The sequence below is a fragment of the Acanthopagrus latus genome, chromosome 17, assembly GCF_904848185.1.
Source record: "Acanthopagrus latus isolate v.2019 chromosome 17, fAcaLat1.1, whole genome shotgun sequence".
Taxonomy (NCBI): Eukaryota; Metazoa; Chordata; class Actinopteri; order Spariformes; family Sparidae; genus Acanthopagrus; species Acanthopagrus latus.
Window position 1 is genome coordinate 21,401,200 of NC_051055.1, and position 23,951 is coordinate 21,425,150.

General features: G+C 42.4%; 1 protein-coding gene across 11 annotated transcripts in view; it reads left to right on the forward strand.

Moving 5' to 3' along the window:
* Positions 1-23,951, forward strand: part of grik5 (glutamate receptor, ionotropic, kainate 5) — a 105,112-nt gene that overhangs the window by 69,938 nt on the left and 11,223 nt on the right. For 9 of the 11 annotated variants that reach the window (XM_037075647.1, XM_037075648.1, XM_037075644.1 and 6 more), the window contains 14 exons: positions 261-358; positions 797-962; positions 6,958-7,136; positions 7,906-7,959; positions 8,667-8,825; positions 9,212-9,364; positions 10,861-10,965; positions 13,875-13,982; positions 15,899-16,102; positions 17,127-17,240; positions 17,831-17,940; positions 18,166-18,339; positions 20,216-20,381; positions 21,526-21,751. In XM_037075647.1, the coding sequence (XP_036931542.1) occupies positions 261-358; positions 797-962; positions 6,958-7,136; positions 7,906-7,959; positions 8,667-8,825; positions 9,212-9,364; positions 10,861-10,965; positions 13,875-13,982; positions 15,899-16,102; positions 17,127-17,240; positions 17,831-17,940; positions 18,166-18,339; positions 20,216-20,381; positions 21,526-21,751 (2,016 nt within the window). Of the gene's footprint in view, positions 1-260; positions 359-796; positions 963-2,911; positions 3,017-6,957; positions 7,137-7,905; positions 7,960-8,666; positions 8,826-9,211; positions 9,365-10,860; positions 10,966-13,874; positions 13,983-15,898; positions 16,103-17,126; positions 17,241-17,830; positions 17,941-18,165; positions 18,340-20,215; positions 20,382-21,525; positions 21,752-22,162; positions 22,212-23,951 lie in introns of those variants that run through there. The other 2 variants (XM_037075652.1, XM_037075651.1) reach the window with 2 other exon arrangements.

Sequence of the window (23,951 nt, forward strand, 5' to 3'; positions counted from 1 at the left end):
TCTAAACGTCTAAAGAAGTGAATAATAGCAGCAGGTAACCCCTGGCCTGCCCCCTGCTCTATTCTTTGGAGTGTTTATCTCAAAATAAAATCGGTGCCTTAATAGAAATCATGATGTATCCTCTGAGTTTTCTCTGCATTTTTAAATTTTCCACATATCATCCCCTACTGTATGCCAGCTGGAGGCGGCCATCAAAATGAAGCAGAGGGAAGGTATGTGTCTGCGCACTCAGGGTTTATTTTCTCTTTTCTTCCTTTCAGTGTGTCAGATTCTACCCAAAGGCGTCGTATCTGTGATCGGTCCCGCCTCCAGCCCCGCCTCTGGCTCTACTGTCAGTCATATATGTGGAGAGAAGGAGGTGAGTGTGGAAGACGAGCAGGCACACACAAAACTATACAAAACTGCCTCTGCGTCATGTGTGCATACAGTCGTGTAGCAGCGTCTTCTCTCTGACTTACTTCCCCTCCTACCCACACAGACGTCATGATAAATGCATCTAGAGGTTTGTTTTTTTCTCGCCCCTTCAGTTTCTGCTCATATAATTAACCGTCATCCACTTCTTCTAACTGTTTCCACCTTTCTTCCCGTGGCCTTTAATCTTAACGGCGCTCTGTGCTATGTCTCTGCCATCTTTCTTATCTCTCTTTTCAGCCCGTAGCACCTCTAATGGATCCTCCTTACTCACCGTTTTCTCCTGTTGTGTTTGGATGGAAGTTAATAACAACATATTTGCTTTTTCTTGCCTTCCCAAATGCCCTAATTGCCTCTCCCCACCGTTTCTCTTTCCCTCTGGCAGATCCCTCATGTAAAGATCGGTCCAGAGGAAACTCCCCGCTTGCCGTACCTGCGCTTCGCCTCTGTCACTCTGTACCCTAGCAACGAGGACCTGAGCCTGGCCATAGGAGCCATCTTGCGCTCGTTCAGTTACCCCTCAGCCAGCCTGGTCTGCGCCAAGGCTGAGTGTGAGTACACAAGAAGCCTGCACTATAGTTTTACAGTAACACTATGTTTGACTGCATGGTTGTGTTTATGATTAGGTGGGTGTAAATGCATCGGCTGTGTTCTCACGAGCTTATTCACCTACTATATGTGTGTGTGAAAATGCCTCTGTGGGAGTGTTGGCACGTTCACACTGTTTGGGCGGATATGACTGTTTTGCGCAGTTGGACACTCACTTTGACAGTCTGGTCAGAAAAGTTCTGTCTGTTGTCAGAGTTCAGAACATGGCTCATGCTGCAGCATTTCCTATTTATTACTCATGCTCTCACACACTGTCTCTTATCCACCTCAGAGGTTTGTTAGTCCAAACCAATTTAATGAATATTCGTGTTTGAAATGCTTTCCAGTATTGCAAGAACTTAGGGGAGTTGATTTAACTTGCCAGGCACTCGGAGAGCTTTAACATCACAGGGGATTCGGGGCTTAGTCACTAGCCCTCTTTATTTTCATTTTGAAAGAGTGCGTTATTGATTTATTATGCACTCCCCTATCGAGAGTCACAGGAATTAAAGGGCCTGGTCGGACGGTGGCTGTAGTATTCAATCAACGCTTTGTGAATACATGACAGGGTACGCTATGTGCTGTAGGAGGTGGCAAATTTGTAATTTTTACGCTGAATAATTGCCAGAGTTTTTGCCCGGTCCTGAGTGAAACTGAGCCGAGACCAGTTGTTGTGCAGCTGTTGACTGCTCACACCGGCCAAGTAGCCCCATGCAAAAACTGAAGGGCAATCGCATAAAGAATAAGTGGGACCACTGAAGCCTGTGAACACCTCTCGGAGCCATGAGAAAAGGGTAGATTTTGACAAACAAAAAGCTGTGACATTATGAAAAATGGATTCAATCAGTGAGATGCTTTCATTATCTCCCCAGCAGTTAAGCAGCCTCCCGCAGGTTTCCTGAAAGTAAGCTGAATTCCTTGTGGACTTGTCATTTGATTGAACCAAAAGAGCTTTGAAATGGCATCAGACATCTTTTTTCGAATCCAGTTTTGATCATCGGTTGAATGGGCAGATAAGAGCAGTCCCTCTCACAGGACTTTCTCATAGAGGCAACAGATAGGCTGATAGTTGCCATCCGGGCCAAAAGATGCAGTGGAGAGACGGAGTGGTGCGTGTGTGTAATGTATTTGGTTTGAAGGTGATCTATACAAGGTTATCACGCTCACAGACTCTGACCCACTTGGCTGCGCTATCTATCGCCATGGAGCTGGTTGCCATGGCTGCAGAATAGGTGCTAACTGCCACTCAACAGGCTTGTTCCACACTCTGAACGAGGGCGTGGGTGTGTGTGGCCACGGTATGTGTGTATTTCATATATTTGTTGTGTTTGATATATCTGAGTGCTCGGTTCACTTTGTCCGTACGCGTGTGTGTGTGTGTGTGTTTGTTTTATATATTCTTGTGTGTGTGTGTGTTTGTGTTGCCCCTGAGTGTGCTGCATATGTGTACATGTGAGAGTGGGTTTTGGGGTACTTGTTTGGTTGTGTGTGCGGCTCTATTTTGGCGCTGCAGAGGTTCAACATCAGACAATGTTTACCACCAGCTCACTTGTTTTATTCATCTTGTTTACCCCAGTGTAGAGTGGTGTGTTCAAGTGCAGGAGACAATCCCTCTCTCTCTTTTTTTTTTTTTTTGCCAGTGAGGCGAGTAATGCGTGAAGTCACACATTTCATTGACACCTGCTGTGCGTGCGTCCTAATTAAGCAACAGGTTTAGAAACTGGTCATTTTTTTTCAACAGCACGTCAGCGGCATCAAACTAATTCGTCCCCCTTTAGCCCGAGCAAGTAGCAGTTCACAGATATTCTGTTAAATGAGAGTGAGTCCGAGAATTTTGGGTCATTTCCGATGTATCCTTCTCCCGCTACACCTGGGTCACAACGAGCTATCCGAGCCTAATTCTATTATGCAGTTTTCATGAGATGGATGAGGTTAAGGACAGCGAGAGGGAGAGACTGAGCGCAAGGAGGAGGAGACGGCGGCGGCGTAAGAGCAAGATGGATAAAGACAGAGAGAGGTAACTAGAGCACAGGGTGAAGACGAGAGAGACACTGAGAGGTTAGGGCTTCTGTGTGTGAGGGAGAGAATAAGTGAAAGAAGGCGAGTGAAAGAGAGAGAGGGAGAGAGAGAGGAGAGGAAGCTGTAAAGTGCATTGATTTTTTTCCCCTCCTTCCTCAAACTAATTAAAGTTTTGGCCTGGTTCAGTGATTACCCCACTGCTTACAGAGGCTTTCTTCTGCTGAAGGGCTCTGTGCACTACCTCTCCCCTCCCCTCTGTCCCCCTAGATGCCTGCCCCACCACTTATTTACATAGCTAGGAGTGCTTTACTATGGAATTACAATTAGGAAGTGGCAGAGTAGACTTTCTAGTAAAGGCTCATTCCATGCACAATGTCAAGTGAGTCTTGACTGCCACTGGTTATACTCATTTCCAAGAGGAATTCACTTGAAGTGGGTGAATTGTCTCGAGTAGTGTATTGCAGCCTTTCTTTTTGAGGAGAACTGAGACATTTAAAACAGGAAACAAGAAAGCCAAAAATGAAGATAACGCACAATGAAAATAAATCATTTATCCGTCGAAAGACAAGACGTCAGAGTAGACTTTATCATATAAATTATGTTACTTTTTTTTAACCTCAAAATAACAGCTTCAAATTCACGGTCATGATACAGTGTCTTGTAATAGGCTGAATGGTGTCACTGAGAGGGTAGAATCACAGTGATACGTGTTACATATATGTTTAAGTATGCAAGACATATCATTGTTATGCTGGAAGGATTTTTGTTTGTCGTTAGCACCCACATTACATCTGACAAATTGTTAGAGAGTGGGGATTTGGGATTATGAAAGTGGTGTTGCACTGAGAAACTATAGGGGGCACCACATCACACAAAAAGCCAATTTCTACATGATGTTGTTTTAAGTAAATGTTGATTGCACAATGTAATGGCTATAGGATAATGACACCAGCAGTGATATATAGATCACAGTGTTTGCTCTGAAATAGTGCTGCAGCAGTGGTGGCAGGAGGTACATTTTGGTATTTGTGCTGCTTCCATGCCTGTTGGTCTGAGTTTTTGGGTTTGGTGCTTTAAGTGATTGCAGCACGATTTATATTTAGGTGATTTAGATAATTAAAGGGCTACGTGTGGGCAATTGGCCCTATGTTTGTTTGGTTGTATTTTTTTTCTAGCTTGTAGTAATGAGTTTCCCACTTTATCGAGCTAAGGTGGTAATATTCTTACTGAGGTGGTCCACCACTCCTGAATGAATGTGGAGGAAGCACTGGACTGGTTCCCTACACACGTCGCTTTCACTATGCGGTTTTGTCTGCCACCGGGAACGAAATCTCTTTTGGAAAATGAAGGCTGACTGGCGATCTAGTCAGGCTGGCAGCCTGGCACCATATCTATCTGCTTTCACATCTCCAATAGAGGCTAAATTAATGCATAAACTCACATTTGTCACTCACACTGCTTGGAGGAAATTGCAAAAAGGGATACGTTTGTCTTTGCGACGGCAGTGCCAACAATAAGACCACTTGGGAACGCTCCAAACAAAAAGGAAAAAATAGAGAGAATTAAGCGTGCTGTTATTGAGATCTGGCTCTAGAGCATTAACTAATCAGTAATGAAAGTTTAAGCAAGTATAAGTATGTAAGTCCATTATTACTCTCCACAATTGCTGTTCCTAACCACCTTTGAGAAAGTGATCGTCTCTAGGAATGCTTGAAGCCACAGTCCATCTCCAAATACATCTTTCCAGTTTGTTGCTGTCAGTCTTTTAACTGTCGTGTATCTGGTTCATAAGACTTGTTTTGTGTGATCGGATCAGGTTCCTTCAACAGTGTCATTTAAAAGGCAAATTGCTGGGTCACAATGAACAAAATAGGTAATGATCTTTAATCGAGGGACAAGAGTAACATTTTCCCAGAAGGTTTTTACTTGAGCGCAGGTCACACCATATTTGCCAACAAAGATCACCCATCCTGTGCATTCAAACATAGATGAAATGTTCTCTAGGAGCAGAAGTTTATTTGATCATTTTGCTCTTTCAGATGCTTTGTGAGGTCTTTTCTGGACATGATCCCATTCTTCAGTTTCTTTACAGTTTATGCCAGTCCAATTTTTCCCTGATGTTTCGTTCAACAATTTGTCTAATTTCTATGCGATGTTGTCGTTTTTCTAGTGTAGACTCCGTTTCATGCATGGTCCAGTGACCCTTTGTCAAAAGCGTATAAATAAGTCTTTATTTTCAATGCCACATGCAGCTTCAATAACTCTCACTTGTCTGTCATGTGGATTTTTCATGTGGTCTCCTTTGGATACCCAGTCATCATTTTAAAGTAGCCTGCCATTCATCACAACTCTATAGGCACCCTGTCAGAGTTATTAACCTTACAATCTGGTTGTATTGTGTTTTTTTTATAATGGAGAAATGTTTTTACATAATGTCCTTACCACAGCCCTTGAAATGAGACTTTTCGAGCACGTATAATGCCTCCCCCCTTCTATGCTTTCCTACCTCATGTGCCCTGAATAAAAGCCATGATCCTAATTCAAAGGAAATCTATGTTAAATGCAATGTAATAAATATATTTGAAAGGCCAAGGACCTCCTTTTCTTATTTAAGTCTGTAGATTTTCATGGACTCTGTCTGAATCTGTGTATCTCCAACTTTGTCATATGAGTTTAGGCTCGTCATTATTTTTTGAACACATACTACTCTATGCAAATTTCATACATTGCTCACAGGACTCAATTATTGATGGATGAGACAACAGACACAAAGTGAATTACAAAGCACTCAAAGAATGTCTACCTGTGCCAGAGCCCCACAACCATCTAAATTTATTATTCTATTAATAGAGAATGTTTGGAAATTTGTCATGCTATTTGGCTGGTGGTAGCCATGAATTTTGGAGGGCACTTAAACTCAGTCTGGGAATATTTGGACTTTGTATTCACCTTATTCCTAACCCCCTAATACCTTCAGTGAATTATGAGCTTGACTTCCCTCAACCATGATCAGTGTTTTTTTATGGTAACAGGATGCTCATCCTCTTTTTTAGAGCCATTGATACGGCATATCATTCCCTCTTGAAGATCTAAGTTAGCGACCATGTGTGTGAATACTATTAACACTATTATTATTGCTTAGCCCACTTAACTAACACGACAAGTACAGCCAGTGCGTCAGTTATTAGGCTGGTTTAATACTTACAGTAGTTTGAACGATCACTGGACACGTCACCCATAATTGCTCCCCCAGTAACCTCATCAGTGATCTCCCCAAGAAACTCATAGATAAAGCTTCAGACTCACTTAGTTATGTCGAGTTATATTTTGTCATGTTACTGTAGCTACATACATGTTAAAAGTACAGCAAGTAAAGTAGAGTTTATATGAACACTCATTATCTTGCTGCATTTGCAAAGTGGATTTACATGTTTACATGGTAAAAAAAGACACACGTGTGAGCATGATTTTAAGACATTACAACTAGTTTGGTCCAATACGCAATACAGTGAATGGACAGTAAGACAGGAGGAATCTTGTGTTTAGTTGTTAAAGCCCCCCTTCAGTCATTTTGCAGCAGGCACCTAAACAGCACACTAAAAAACACCCTTTGTAGGTGTGATGAAAAGTTCATTTTCATGCTGAGATATTCTGCTCACTAACAACTAACTGAATAAAGAATCTCCTTGGTGGAGGTCATATTTCTATAGATAGAAATAAGTCCTACAGAGAGAGACACCACATTAAATTATGTCACAATTCAGTGAAGAATTACTCAAACCATCGATCATGTTTGCAAGATGACACAAATGCATAGCCATCCGAGGATAACTCATGATTTTCACAGGTCCTGCAAAGCTTACGTTCTGGAAAATATGAGTAGTGTCTACTGATATAGACCTTGATATGCTGCTCGGCTCTGCTTTGGCTCTGCCTCAGGCCTGCTGAGATTGGAGGAACTGGTCCGCCGCTTTCTCATTTCTCGAGAGACGCTGTCAATCAGGATGCTGGATGACAACCTGGACCCTACGCCGTTGCTGAAGGAGATCCGTGACGACAAAGTGGCCACCATCATCATCGACGCCAATGCTTCTGTCTCCTATCTCATCCTCAAGAAGGTCAGATCTCGAGCATCAATACGTCCCTCAGAGCCTCCCACTAGTGCAGGATGTGAAGTTACTTCTGTTTAAAGTACACACAGCAGCACTCTGGGATTTGAGCTTTTCTCTTTAACGTTCCCATTTGGGAAAGAATCGGGTTACAGTCGTGAAGGGCGTGCAGAGCTCACCATCTGTAGAATAATAAAACAACTCTCTTGGAGTCCCACAGGGTGCACATTTGTCGTCTTAACAGAATTAACATGTATTTTTTTTTTTACCTTCTCTGCCCTCTAGAGCCGCACAGGGAACAATATTTATTCGTTCCTGCCAGCGACAATGACTTACACTCTTAAGAAAGTCTTTGACAAAAGAACATTTTGCTGGAATGCGGTGCAGATGTTACACAGGCTTGTTCTGATTCATGGTACGGCCTGTAATGCCGATAGCCAGCACAGTGAGTCACAGTTTGAATGCGTATGGGATGTTTTCACTGGGCATATTGGAGCGGCTGTCCGCCCTCAGCGAAATGTCCTAGTGTTAGTCTGATGATGTAAAACTGTGATTAACGTATGCTCCCTCTCCCTCCTCCTTTCCTCCCCCATATTTGCTCCTACTTTGTCCCCCAACTGTCTCCTTTACTCTCTGCCTCTCAATAACCCTCCTCCCTTGCCCTCTCTCGCCCTCCCTCCATCAATCTTTCCACATCTTCCCTTATTCCACATTCTGTATCCCACCTGCCTCCTCTTTTGTTTTCCCCTCTCACTCGCTCTTTCTCTTTGTCCTACAGGCGTCAGAGCTGGGGATGACATCAGCATTTTACAAGTACATCCTCACCACCATGGTAAGAGCTCACCAATGCTACCCCATCCTCTCCTCGGCCTTTTGTGGCTCCGCGTTCACTCGTTCCTCCCTCCCACTTTGTCCCTTTATTAGCCGAAGGCGAAGGTGCTAAAGCGGAGAAACTGTTATAACGGGGAAAAGAGGGGTGACAGAGGGACAGAAAAGAGAGGGAAGATGAGGGATGAGGAGAGGGAAAGAGAGAGAAAAGATCTGAGAAATGAACATACTGCACAATGAGTAAGTGCAGAGGAGGATGGCAAAAAACTTGGAAGAAAAAGGGGTCTGGGGTGGAGGCGATGACAAAAAAAAGGTGCCCTTTTTCTCCCTTCCACCCTCTCTACACGTCGGGTGTTTTCATCTGCCTCTTTGATATCCTCCCCTCACCTTCTACCATTTGAATTAATGTGTCACTTTATGCTTTGCACCTGATTTTTGTGGGGATTTTTTAATCCCCTCTTCGTCCTCTGAACACGATGTGCTCTTGTGCTTTAGATGTCTTGTGTGTGTTTTTTCAGCGAGGAGCTCCTGGAGTCATTTCCATCAACCTCTCTTTCCCCTCTGTGACTGTTTTACCCTTTTCATTGCTGTCGATATCTTTATTGCTCCCTCCTCCCCCGTTTTTTCGTCATCACACTCTCTTTGGCACAGTGTTATTAAAGATCTGAAACAACGTTGGCACTCACCTGAATTTCTTCTCATCCTTTCTAGGACTTCCCACTACTGAGGCTGGATGACATCGTGGATGAGCAGTCCAACATTGTGGGTTTCTCCATGTTTAACACCACCCATCCCTTCTATTTGGAGTTCATCAGGAGCCTCAACCTCTCCTGGAGGGAGGGCTGTGACCTAACGTATCCCGGCCCTGCGGTCAGTCTCGTGGACGCTTGAGTATTCATGCATGCACACGTTGAGGAGTAATTTTCGAAGCCTTGTTTGTATGCAACGTAACATTAAGCAGCTTTATTCCTCACTCTGATTCATGGAGCAGTTAAAGAGATTCAGCTAGTCTTTTGCTTGTATTTAATGGGTATTGATGTATCCATCTGTGTTTCCTCCCCACTGGTTTGCTCATACCTCACATCTCTTCTCTCTCTCTCTCTCTCTCTCTCTCTCTCTCTCCCGTCTTATTTTCCCTGCCTCCATCCCCCTCTCCTCATTGCATCTTCTCCCTTGGCTCCATGTCTTTCCTCGCTTTGCATCCATCCCCCACACCCCTCTACCCCTCTTTTGTTTCCTCTTCCCCCTCTCCACAGCTCTCGTCAGCGCTGATGTTTGATGCGGTGCATGTGGTGGTGGGGGCGGTGAGGGAATTGAACCGCAGTCAGGAAATCGGAGTGAAACCACTCAGCTGCACCTCACCTCAGATCTGGCAACACGGGACCAGTCTTATGAACTACCTGCGCATGGTAAACGCTTAGAACTCATCATGTGTTCAAATCACTAATGCATGCTCGTAAACATACCTCTGAGGGATCAGTTCAGTTAAGTTCTGACTTCTTTAAATGTCCATATTTGATATTTACATCCATTGTAGCATCTACATATGTTATCGTCATAGTCAAGATGTTTCTTTTTTACAAAATACATCGGACTGTGCCTACAGATGATACATTTCTTTTATCAATCCATAAATCTTGTATTCAGTTATCTATCTATCTATCTATCTATCTATCTATCTATCTATCTATCTATCTATCTATCTATCTATCTATCTATCTATCTATCTATCTATCTATCTATCTATCTATCTATCTATATGTATGTATGTATGTATATATTAGAGATAATGATGGGTTACTAGAGAACAGACTGGGAAGTGGCATATTAATAAATCATCAGGTACAGGAACGATTAGTTCATAACCAGCAGCTGAAAGACTGACTCATTAATGACTAATTACTAAATCATCAGTTACTATTTTTGCGCCTCCTCAAATGATGTGATACATAACTGAGTCCTTAACTTTGCCTTTTTTTCTGACACTGTACTTCATAATAACAAAGTTATGAGACTACTTAGGAGACTGTGATATGTTTCTGTATTTCCTGACAACTCACAGGTGAAACGGAAAAACTGTCAGATTTCTTGTTGAGAAAGATAATCATTGCAGCCCTACTTGAAACATTTTACATTTACAACAATGTGAATCAGAGAACAGAAAGTACAACCAGCAAATGTTTGACATTGTTGCTTTAAGAGAATGACTCAAATGATCAGCACTAATCAGAATTATTGATTGACAACTGCTGTACAGCTACACTGTGAATCACCATCATCTCATATTGCATGTAACATCTGTCTCCTGTTACTCTTTGTCATCTCCCATCTCTGGTCGTCTGTGTCTGTCTCTCTCATCGACGACCTGTTGTCAAGGCAGCCCGGGCCCCATCCCTCATTGCCTCCGCCCCACCAGCCCGACATCTGCCTTTGTTAGTCAACATCATGGTGTGCTCCATCTTCAGCACTGTGCCATTCATCATAGATCTCGCTAACTGTGCCAGCACCTGCGTTTTGGAGAGCTGAGCTGTGAGGTGCAGTTCTGAGTCTTATTAGGGTGCTGTTGACTCCTTTTGCTGCTCCATCTGAGCCTCTCTCACTAAGTCACTTTGTCCAAGTTGATCCAAAACTGATCATCCATGTCTAGTCCAACACTTCCTCTGTCTCCCCAGCTCTCTGTTTCTTTTTTTTTTTCTGTCTTTCACCCTCTCTTTCCCCCAACCATTCTAGACAGTACCTGTTTGCAAAACCATGATGGATAGCAAGAAGACGATTGTTTGTTTTTATGTAATAGATTACCTGTTTTTATTTCTCATTCACTGTTTCCACCCACTCTAATTTTCTTATCTTTCTTTCTGTGCTTTTCCCCTCCTCCCTCACCTCACGCTCTCCACGTGCCTGCCAGGTGGAGTACGACGGCCTGACGGGGCGTGTGGAGTTCAACAGCAAAGGTCAGAGGACAAACTACACCCTGCGGATCCTGGAGAAACACCGAGGAGGCCACAAAGAGGTCAGGAGTCACCTGTTATCATGCAGCAGCCAGGTTACAACGCCCATAGGCTTGTGGTTAGTTACAGGGCGGCTGTCTGAGGTCACAGTGCCAGGGGAGGCGTTTAACACTGAGGTCAGCATCATCACAGACTCGCATGATAGTGTCTAAATATCTTTCCTCTTTGAAGCTTGTTTGATGCATTTCGTCTGATGCCACTGCAGTGTAACCTGCCATTAGACGTGGGAAATGCAGTGGCTGCAAATTTGTATTCACATGTATTTTATCTGAAGGCCATTGGAATACATTAGCTGCTTGTATAGTCCATCAATTTCATTTAATCAAATTGAATGGCTGCTAAATTTTATAGATGGTCTGCAGAGTCGAGTTCAGAGTAAGTACTGTTCTTAGTCTTACAGTAAGAATATGTTTAGATGTTTGGACCGCTGCAGATGTTTTGTTTTTTTCTTAGCCACAGCTGGAAGTTGACTTGATATTCTCTGATATCAAAACATACAAAAACGGTGCTTTATTAACGCTTGATTTATTTTCTTCCCACGGCTTTGAACAATGACATCAATTTGTTGGAATCAGTGTTTGTAATTTGCCTCAAGCTCAGTTCAGAGTGTACAGTTTGAGCAGAAACATCTACATCTCTGCTAATCCGATATACAGTACTGAATGCAATATTTATAAGGGGTCTTAATGGAGTTTATTTTTGTCTTTTTCTTGTCTTGTGTGGAACTGGACTGAGGTCTTGGAGTTTAAAGATGTTTTGCAAAAGTGGTTTCCTAGAACCTCTTGAACTCTCGTGAAACCACAATTTAAAAACACTAAAATGTTATTATGTTGAAAAGATTGGTTCCATTTTGCCTGCTCCTTTATCCACTCACTGTCATGCCGATGGAAAATGGAAAAGTTTCAAAGCAAAACAGCAATACATCATTCTCCACAACAGCTGAAGTAGATGGGGACTCAAAACAACTAAAAAGACTGAATAACATGGCTCCATGCAGTTGGTCCGGTGTAATCCAAACCTCTGGGAGCCTGCTGCTAAGCTAAAATTGTTAGCATTCACCTTGTCTGAGGTGGCTGCACAAGCTCAACCGAGCACTGAGGGTGTAAATAATGTCTTGTCAAATCAATTTTGGTACATGGGGCTGCCAGACACTTGGATAAGTCTTCATCGACTTCAGTTAATTGTCATTATTGGATCAAATCCTTTAAGCAGCACCCTGTAGTTTTACATAGATACATATGATATCAGGGATCTTGGCAGTAGGCCTGAATTGAACAATCAGTTGGGTATAAGATCCATTTAGCAGTGAAATTTGTGAAATTGTATATATGATGATATATGATGATATCATGTTGCAGTTTATGTCGATGATAAGGATCAAGCTTGGATTGCAAACTACCAAGCGTTTGCATACCCCCCCCCCCCCCCCACTGTGCCCACAAGTGGCAATTACAGGATTATAAGTATAGAGGAATGGAGCAAACTTCCTAAAAAATGTTAGTGATAAAGCTACTGGTCATACTAGACAAAGTAAAGCTACCGAGCAAAATCCCCTGAGTCTATTGAATTCTAAGCAAGAGCATGTTTCATTGCTCACATTTTTCATTTGTAAGAGGGATCGCGTGTCATTTCTACTTTGAAAAGTTACACAGTCTCGTTTTAAAGTTTTTGTTCCACACACTCCTTTTCATTCATTTTCCCCGTTACTCTGGGCATTTTATCTTTCTGATGTACTGGTTACAAGCCAAAATGAATTTGTTCGGGTTAGTTGGACATTGTGGGAAACCAAAAAAAAAAAACAACAAAACATTGTCAGCCCCAGCCTGCGAGGTGTTCAGGACCATTTTGGTGCATTATTCTGTCAATACAGACTCTGTGAACATTAAAGAAAAGGGTGAGGGACAATTTTCAGCGTGTTTTCACCTGCATTTCAAAGTCAGGACTAAATGAAGCATAAGCACACACATCACTGCAGATCCAGACTGAGGGAATTACGTCACGGTTCATTGACTGGTGGAAACACTTTCCCTCCGCTGTCCCTTAATACATCTTGCTGTTCTCTACTATAGGCCAACTGCCTCCCATGCTAACACTAAATGCCACCTGATAACCGTACTTAAACCTGGATATTAACTCTGCAGGAGAGTTGCGATAATTAACACTTTAACTCTGTACACCTCTCTGCACAGCTGCACACACACACTGTGGTGGTGGTGGCAGGGAGGAAAAAGAACACTCTTAAATGTCAGGGTGGGATAAAGAGTGTCAGAGAAAAACTGTGGCTCTGTCTGAGGAGTCATTACCTCTCCTCTGACCTATTGAAAGATGTACAGTAATATCTCCCAAAGAAATGCCTCTGCGGGCTGCGGTTCCACCCCTGCACATTGACTAGGTCATAATCACACACTTACGTACCTAAGCGGCTTTACTGTCGCCATAAAATGGAAATATGTGAGCTGTTGCTTTATGCAATTTGAGGTGTTAGTGAAGGAAAATAGACGTGACAATGAAACTCTGGCTCACGAATGCTTTCACTTACTTTGCCATCCTGTCCCAGCTCATTGCTCTGCTTGTAAACAGAATTTGTTTTTCTGTTTTTTTTTTGTTTTTTTTTTTACAATGCATGGTACTGCAGGTCTGTGTATTGCTCCCATGGGGGGAATTAGAGCATTGTGCATATGCAGTATGTTACACTATGGTTACCAGAGCAAAGCATCAAAATATTCAGCATGCAAAAGCACTCTATAAAATAGACCAGTAGTGTTAATGCACTCACTGAAATGCTTCTTTGCTATAGATGGTGTGTAGGCTGCCACAACAGTAAAACAGTGGCAGTGAAGTTAGAGCTTAACAGTACATTATTCATCCAACAATAGCCATTGATTTTCTCTCGCTTTCTCTTTTCTGTTAGATCGGGATCTGGTACTCTAACAACACCCTGGCAATGAACTCCACCAGCCTGGATATTAATGTCTCAGAGACGCTGGCAAACAAGACCCTCATTGTCACCACCATCCTGGTAGGGTTACCTTCTCAACCGCCACGCTGCTGAGGTCAGGACTGTTTTCCTGTGGTGGCACAGCCTGTACCGCAGCTCATGCTGTGTTGTGATCTGTTTCTGATAATTTTCTTGTCACTGTAGCTGTCATAGCAACTGACAGAGCGCTGACAGAGATGTGTGAGTAAACTCAAACTGCCAAAATTCTGATCAAAACACTAGAGGTTGTCTCCTTCTGGTTTCCATATGAGTAATGTCATATGAAAAAAAAAAAATCACTAAATCCTTTATATGACAGTGCTCCATCATCTTAACGTTGGTCTGGATGTGTTAAAAACACAGTATGTGTGTCTGCGTCTACCTCTTTTCTCCCACTGCGGTCACTGAATCTGTCTGCCTTGTTGGCTCTTTCACCTTCTTCTGCAGCCATTTTATCTATCTTAAAGGAGTACTCCAGCAGTCCAGTAGTGGACATCCATAATGTTGGGGGACTCACATGAGACAGATTTAAAAAAAGAAAGGTCTAAATTGATTCTGCTGAAGCCAAGATATCCTGACTTTCAGTCCATAGTATTGGTCAAGCTCCAAAAAAGCTGAATCCCTCAATACCCATGATGAAACTGTAAATATATAATGTTTTTGTTAGACACTCCCTGCCAAGTAAAGTCCCAGTTTGTTTTTTACTGAAGCCTTCCAGCTGTACTCAATCTGTTTTGACAAGATGAACAATACTCCAAATGACAGATAAACTGATTTATTTACATAAAATTAGTGGAATAATCTTTTAAGTACATTACATTTAATTTGAGTAAAGAGTTACATTTGAGAAAAAAGGACCCTTACCTCCCACTCAATTACCAATGACATGCTAATAGCAACTTATGGGGGTATCTTAAGTGGAGTGGTTCGATATTTGGGAAATAAGCTTGTTCTTGCCAAAAGCTGAACATAAAGCTTGGCTTAGCACAAAGACTGGACTGTACGCATTAAACAAACAAGCCATAACTTAGTAAGAAAGAATCTTTGGAGAGGGAGATGTTAACATTCTGCAAAACAGTAACTTTTAAGCTTCTGTAAGCAACATTGTTTATCAATATCTGTTAAAGATAAGTGTTGACTGGCTCTACATTCCAACAGCTATCACTGTTTCTCTCAGTGATTACTGTCCTCCCTCTTGTGCACTAAAAGAGAGAAGAAATGTTCCCACTTTATCAAAACAGGACAGAGAATTCCATAACAGTGTGCAGACATCAGGATCCTTCTGTTTGCTGCTATGTCTGCTGATAGCTGCTGCCTATAGCAGCATTAATGTGTTTTAATGACATGTACATCTTCAAGTTCAAAGTGTCACATTTGATGCAAAGGTTTGAGTGTGTTCGGTCAGTGTGTATTAATATTTAGATGTGTGATTTTCTTTCTTACAGAATAACCAATTTGTAGTGCATTACTTTTATGTATACTACTTGAATAATAAACCCTTTATATGTCACGATTGAATAAACTCATAAGGTTTATGTATGAATCTGCATTTATTTGATATAAATCAGACATAGCTAATCAAAATGCATTACATTTGACACTTTATATTTCACTCATATAATATGATTAGATGGAGAATTAGTAGTAGTTCAATTACTTTAAATCATGTTTGAGTGAATAGACCTGTTTCACCCTGTTTCCAGTCTTTGTGCAAGTTGTAGGATAGTTCAGATATGAGAATCTTGTTTCATCACTCTCTTGCAGAAAACAACCCCCCCCACACACAATTCCCAAAATGTCAGACTATTCTTTCAATCTATTATTGATGTAACAGTTATTTTTTACAATAGGATCCCTGTTTTGAAACACTGAGCCTTACATTTCAATCTGTAATCCCTCCTAAAAACAAGATATTCTTACTCCTGGATTGAAACCTCTCTCGTGTACCCCATGTTCAGGAGAACCCATATGTCATGCGCAAAGAAAACTACCAGGACTTCCAGGGCAACGACCAGTATGAAGGCTTCTGTGTGGACATGCTGAGGGAGCTGGCAGACATCTTGAAATTCTCCTTCAAGATCAAGCTGGTGGATGACGGGCTGTACGGGGCTCCAGAGCCCAACGGCTCTTGGACTGGCATGGTTGGAGAGCTAATCAACAGGGTGAGCTCTCTCCCTCTCCCTCCCTTCCCTTCCCCTGTCTCTCTCTTTCTCTCTCTTTTCTTTCTCTCTCTCTCTGTCACGTACACACACCAGAAGCACAGAAACATGCTCAAATGTTCCGACCAGTGTCTCTACAAACAGAAACTTGTAGTGAGAACACACACACACACACACACACACACACACACGCTCACGCTGTAGCCCCAAACCACAACTCTGCTGTAACTTCCCATGTCTCAAATTGCCCTCAAAGGGGAGTAAGACTCTTATCTAGGACAAAAGCTGACTTGATAATTCCCCAAAAGAGAGTGGTAGCATTGCCTAAAATTGTCTGCACCATCTTTCCTCGCAGTAACCCTCCGCCTTCCCAGCCCTCCCCGACTCCTTCTCTCCCTGTCCAGGCCTAGTGCGCCTCTGACAGACACTCTAGTTGAAGCAGGCTAATGAGAGCCCCTCTTTGCTTAATTACCATACGGTATACTTCAATTACCAGACTGTGGTCCCTTTGTGGGGCCTGCCACACTGGTGCTCCCCCAGCTCTCCACGCTTCCTCTCCCTCCCTGCCCACCCCACTGCCTGATCACTCAGCTCTAATTAGCAGTCCATGTTCATCAATTAGTGTTTAATGGAAGAGATGGAGGGGAGGCAAAGCGACCAGAGACCTGTGAGGTTTTATACAGGTGGAAAGACCAGCCACCCAGTGCTTACTTGCAATTAGCCTAATTTGGATGGTGGATGATGTGTGAATGTGTGTGCCAGAGGGAAAGGGACAGAGTGCACGTCTGTGTGTTTTTCCAAATGCGTTTTCAAGTGCGTTGTCAAACTTTTCGTTTTTTTTTCCAAGTCAACATTTTACACAAACAGAGCTCTCATCTACCCAGTGCGGCATCGAGTGTCTTTCTATTTTTGCACAGTTACCTGACCGCTTTGTCGTTTCTCTCTCTGACTCTCTCTTCCTCTGCCTCTACCATTCTCTCGCCCCCACAACTATCTATCTACCTATCTATCTTTGTCAATCCAACAGAAGGCAGACCTGGCCGTGGCAGGCTTCACCATCACGTCAGAGAGAGAGAAAGTTATCGACTTCTCTAAGCCGTTCATGACCCTGGGGATCAGCATCTTGTACAGAGTTCAACTGGTGAGGGTGTTATCTGGGGCTGTAGGGCGTCCGCTGGGTGATGCTCACAACAGATCTTGTGTTGGATGTCATCTCTTTTGTTTGCACGGCTTGCAAAGCTGGCGGGGTCGCACAGAAGACGACGTCCTACACTTTTAAGAGGAGTCTTAACAAATCAGACTGAATATTACATAAGAGTTGATCTCATCCGAGGATTGTGTTTGCGTTGTACACTACACGCTGCATCCACTGTGTCCACAGTGAAATTTGTAGATGTAATTTAAATTTCTCAATAAGTCAGTGCTCTGTAACTGGGTAACAGTGGCAGCTTTACATTGCTAATGAGGTTTTGGGTTTAAGCCAAGTATGCTTCAGCAGTAGGCATTGTGAAACGGAGCGTTTATGGATTGTAGCATTAGCGTATCAAAGCACTGCAGACTTACTGTGAGGGTACGGTGAAGGACACTGCCCTCCTGTGGTGCAAATGGGACATTCCTTGCCTGTTGAGACATGACACCTTGTTTTCTAACACGCTGTACCTTCCTGTCTGTCTCTCTGTCGCCCCAATCCTCTACTTGTCTTTCTCTTCTTTTCCTTGCTCTCTGTACCAGGGTCGGAAGCCGGGTTACTTCTCCTTCCTCGATCCCTTCTCTCCAGCTGTCTGGCTCTTCATGCTGCTTGCCTACCTGGCCGTCAGCTGTGTGCTCTTCCTGGCTGCAAGGTCCATACATTACATCACAGACATCTGCGCTCTATCGCCATTTATCTTGTCGAGCACAAGTTGCCTGTCACATAGAGGAATTTTTTACCGTACACAACCTGCCACAGACACTTTGACAGGGATCGAGTGACTGATTGGCTCTGACTTGAGTGATACGACAGACGTATAATACTGTGCTGCAGGTTAACCTCAAGGTCATTCGTGTACCTGTGTTTCCCGCCCCAGGCTGAGCCCTTACGAGTGGTACAACCCTCACCCGTGTCTGCGAGAGCGCAGGGACATGTTGGAGAACCAGTACACCCTCGGAAACAGCCTGTGGTTCCCTGTCGGAGGCTTCATGCAGCAGGGATCGGAGATAATGCCCAGAGCCCTGTCCACCAGATGTGTTAGTGGTGTGTGGTGAGTTACAGAATGACTGCGTCCTCATCCACTCAAAAATGTGTTTTGTATTCTGTTTGTATATGCAACCATAAGATCTTTATGAAAAAAATAATAATGACAGAAAAGTAGGATAGATACTTCCCTTGGTTGTTTTGTAGATTCTGCATTTTTCAATATGAAAAAAAATGTTTTTTCAGTGTTACACAAATCATCATTCAAAGTAGAATTTGTTTGTATATCTTTTTTTTTTAACAAAATTAACATGTTGCCTTAACAATAACAAGAATGGCACTCAGTAGAGTGCATACTTCTGCCAAGGCCCAACAGTCACCTTTATTTCAAATAAGCCTAATCCAGTATCAAGTGTGATAGCCCTGTATCACCCCCAGATTCCACTGGGCCCGTCTGTATTGTGTGACGTTTTTAGACAATGCTCGTGGTTCAGTTGGCTGCGCATGGCACATCTCAGCAGCGTCCCAGAAAGAGCCCTCCGCTCTGAATATGTGCCAAGTCTGTTTCTGATGGAAGTGGACCGCAGCTGTGTCTAGCTGCACAGAGCAGATCGAGCCGAGGTGAAGTCAGACAGCAGAATGATGTGGTGCAAATAAAACACACATTTGGACTATGTGGCCTACTCGACCACAGTGACAAAATAAACACAATCTGAGCAAGTCAACAAACAGGCATGATGCTCAGCGTCTGAAATGCTTCCAGTGGGGTATAAAGCCACGTGGAGGATGGAACAAAGCTTAACCGTAACCTTATCTCACCAGATCCAGGATCTGCATCAAATTGTACTTTCTCATGATACCAGCAGACCAAATACAGCTGTTTTTTATCAACAACCATGCATTATTTCCTGAGAATGTTTTGTAATAAAAATGATGATTTTAGATCAGATCACATTATTGTTTAATGCTATAAACAAAGGAGAGGAAACACACTTGGACACATTATAATGATAAAAGGGTTAGTAGACAAAATTATGTTATAAAAACAATTAAGTTCCAGTTATTCAAATGAGTCTTGAGACAAAATAGAGCCATGATAATAGATGGTAAACTTTTCAAGGCTTTAGAGGCCATATTTGCAAAAGCCCCCCTTTGGAAAAATGTTTTAAAATACTGGCTCATGTTTATCAAGAACCTGCTTTTTTCCCTTGAGGTTGCGTTTTTTTTTCATCTGCAATGTGAGATAATGTCTCTTACGTTTTAAATTTTAAGCATATAGGCGACATACATTCCAGGTCCTGAGCTCCAGTATTTCAAGCAAACAACAGAAAAATGCTAAGTTCACAGAAATACCAGAGTAGCCTGATGATATTCATGTGGCTGTGAACGAGACCTATGCTTAGAAAAAAAAAAAAATCGCTCGGAGAGCTAAGGAGATAAAGGGTAGGGGAAGGCAGAAGGGCAAATTGAGCGAGATATGGCATAGGGGATGTTATTAAGTGGAGTGGGGACAAGAAGTTCCTTCGTGAAGCTTTTAGACATGGAAGAAAGGTTGTGAGAGAATCCCGTCTTTGAGGTTGTGGGTGAAGAATATTATCTGTTAGTCGAGGAAACCTGAGCCTAGTTTTTGCCCAACTGAGCTATCTCTCTCTTGTAACATTTCTGGGTGTCATTGTGGGCAGTGTTGCAAGTCAATGAGCAGGACTGATTTAGAGTAATGCTGAGTGTATTTGTCAGGTGTTTCCTTGGCTGGATTAACCCAAAACACCGATTTGGAATTAGTTGTTTTAATCTTTGAAAAGTCTTCCAGTTGATTTTCCAGACTTGATTTTCACGATATGTATCAATTTTGTGATGTATAAAAAACATGTGGCCTGAATAAAAGATTTCATCGACGTCTGCCATTCTTACTTACAGTTTTCACTTGTGTCTCAACCGCATAGGTGGGCGTTTACCCTGATCATCATCTCCTCCTACACGGCAAACCTGGCAGCCTTCCTGACCGTCCAGAGGATGGAGGCTCCCATCGAGTCTCCGGACGACTTGGCTGACCAGACTAATATTGAGTATGGCACCATCCACGGAGGGAGCACCATGACGTTCTTCATGGTACGGCCAGCTGCAGCAGCTAAACGGCCCTGCTCGGCTTGTTGTTTGTTTTCATGTGAACTTGTTGAATTGTGTTGTTCTTGATGGCACGTGGATTTATCTGACAATTTCCTGAACTGCCTTTTTAAGGTTTTTTTTTTGTGTTTGTGTGAATGCGTGATTTATTGTGGTGCTTTTGTCTCTATTGCCGTGCCTGGAGTGAGCAGTTGTCCTCATATTTGCTACTATATCTCTGAGTTCCTCTGTTGTTTTCTTTATAGCTGTTTGTGTTAAGTGGCTGACTGCCTGTGTTTGCTTATGAGAGAGCTTCCGGCATCTGTGTCGGCATCTGTGTTTGTCATCGAGTGTGTGTGTGCGTGTGTGTATGTGTGTAGGTGTGTTTGCATGTGGGAGTGCGTGTAGGTGAGAGTATAAAAAGCCATGTATTTGTTTACTTGTGTGCATGCATGGGAAATGGCTACATGCCAGACTGAGTATGTGTGTGAGTGTGTGTGTGTTTTGCGTTCTGGTGCTGTTTGTCCATATTGAGAATATAAGAAAGAGTGGTTTATGTTTGCCTACGTAAGCCAGCTTCAATGCTACAGTACATTACTCCACTCAATGCCTAATCCACACACACAGACACACTAACACACATACAATGCACACCCACCTTATTACGCACAGCTGCCGTGCTCTCTGCTCTTTTCCTTTCTTCTCACACACAATGCACAGAGATACCTCATGTAATTGTACACTTTAAACACCTAATCCTGTTTTGGAGCTTGCCATATTTGTAAGTGCTGAACCACCTCCTCTGTGCTGATTTACCTCCATCTGTATGAAAGATGATGCATCAGCTACGCCATGAGTGAATTATCTGTTGCTTCATGTCGCCTTTCTTCTCCCCACTCTTTTCCCTGTATTTGCCATTGATGTTTTACTCCGCTTGTCATTATTCACACTTGGTTCTCGCGTCGTACGCACACTTTCCTCCAATGTTTATCGAGGATGCATCTCTCTTCCTTTTTCCCCATCCTTCCCTCTTTCATTTCTGTTTGAGCTGCATTCGATTTCTGCTGAAAAGACAGATGATAGGACACGTTCGGAGCCAAACGTATGTCGTCAGTGTTTAATTCGCATTGTTGTTCCCATTTCTCTGCAGAACTCACGGTACCAGACCTACCAGCGGATGTGGAACTACATGAACTCCAAGCAGCCCAGTGTGTTTGTGAAGAGCACAGAGGAGGGCATCGCCCGCGTGGTCAACTCTAAATACGCCTTCCTGATGGAGAGCACCATGAACGAGTACCACCGTGGCCTCAACTGCAATCTCACACAGATCGGCGGCCTGCTGGACACCAAGGGCTACGGCATCGGCATGCCACTTGGTAAGAGGACTAATATATCGGTTTGAAACAAAACACATGCTTTACAAAGTCCTTGTAGCAACTGATGAATCAAAAACGTCAAATAACTTTATTAATGTCAAATATTGACATTGTTGTAAATCCTGTAAACTTGAATTATCTCAGTAGGTGCATTTCAATCCTCTTGTTTTTTGTGCATAAAAAATGAGGGACTAATTCACGAATCAATCACAGGTAACAGGTGAAAAGGCGGAAGGTGTAAAGCAAAATTTGACACCCAAAACCATGACAGTGTCCACCAAGACATACAAAGAAATTAAGATTAAAGATTAATCTCCACATCGCTCCGATGTTTGACCGGCACTTGTTTTTATTTCATCATCTTGCTGCATCCACATCTTCTGCCATGGTATGATGGTTTTCTGACTGCAGACTTGGCTCTACCTGCTGCTCTGAACGAACTCCAACTGATCGTATAACGGTAATTGATGGAAACAGACATTCATTTGCATTTTCTTCTGCCAATTTTCTCAAAATTTGGTTAAAATCAATGAAGCATGGAAACCTGGCAAGTGTGATAATGTTATCTCATCATTAGGTAAACAAATGTTACACTCCTTCAATTCATAATCATACAGTAGTTTGTGATTATCACTGTGTAAATATACTATTTCGTAATCTGTTATTTCCATTTTTATTACTTACTCCATTTTTATTACTTACTTTACTATTTTGGGACAAAACAGCACGTTATCATATTTGATGAATTACTGTTTATTACATTATGAGTTGTCACTATGATTTATGCACAAACAGACAAATAGATACAGTGTAAAATATGTAAATGAAGTTATCACAAGTCTTATGAATAGCTTTTTGAGAACATCAACATCAATAGTCTCATTGCCAGGCAGAATATTCCAAAATCACCTTCTGCCTTTTCACTTGGAACGACAGAAGATCTTAGGCTCCCACTGGCCTGTCAGGGGCTCAGAGGTCATGGAAGATCACAAATGTTGCTGTTATTTCTGTCATAAGTTCTATAATTTAGCAGTAAGGCCTGAAATCAAGCCACGGGGGATACCACATGCAGCTAAAGAGGCAGAGGGACCATAATTACCAACAGGACACAAAATCTTCAACATGAAAAGTTAAGATGACAGCAATTCCAGTGAGTGCAAGGATGTAAACATATCATCTGTGGCTGTTATGATCAGCGTCACACCGAGTTTAAAAGCAATATGTAATCAAAACTGCGTGAAGGCGGACCCTGAAGGACTTTCTCTCAACACCTCATCAAAGGAAAAACCCTCTGTCGACTGAAAGAGAGACAGAAGCACCTGCATGAGATCAATTATGCTAAACAGACACATGTAGCAGTGCTGATTGGTGAGAGATTAGATGTGAAAAAAGTCGTGTACGTGGTTGATTTATTTATTTTTTCTATCTAAGGGATTAGTGAGTATTTCAACTGGAAGTAATGAACATGCAGTTAATTGCTTTTCCACATGCGTCCAGCTCTTCTGAAGCACATAGAGGTGGTGTCAGCGCATCACAGTGATCTGTTCTAACGAAGAGGAGAAGGCCGTGACTAGAGAGAAGAAGGAGAAGGAAAGAAAGTGAGACATGATGGACTAAAGGAGCAGAGTTACTGCACATTGGCATGGAGAGCAGACCTAAAAGAGAGATATTTATATATTTAAAAATGCTAAAAATACAATACTTGTTCAGCCAAATACAAATAATACAAAAACAAGTTTTCTCTTTTGCCTCTAATCATAGTTCAGTTTAAAAAAAAGGTTTGACATTTTTGGGAAATACACTTGATCTCTTGTCTTGAAGTTTCTTGAAGTTAGATGACTGATAGTACCCTGAAGTTGGCACCTTCAATATTGACACTCTGGCCAGGACACAATTAGCTTAGTTCCACATAAATTCTGGGAATACGGGGATGTAGCCGGTCTTGGCTTTGTCCTAAGGCTAATAAAATTCAGTTTTACGAGGAGTTACGTGCCGGACTGTTTCTCTGAGGTCGGCAAGTCTTCAGGAGGTAACTGCCCAGCACAAAACAACCATTCAGTTGTTATGCATTGTTAAATTAAATTAAAATGAATTGAATAAATAAAAAAAACAAAATAAATAAATTAAAATTGAAAGGACTGATTTTATTTATTATTGGGATAGAACCAGTCCAGCTTTTCCAGCGAAGCTAATCACTTCC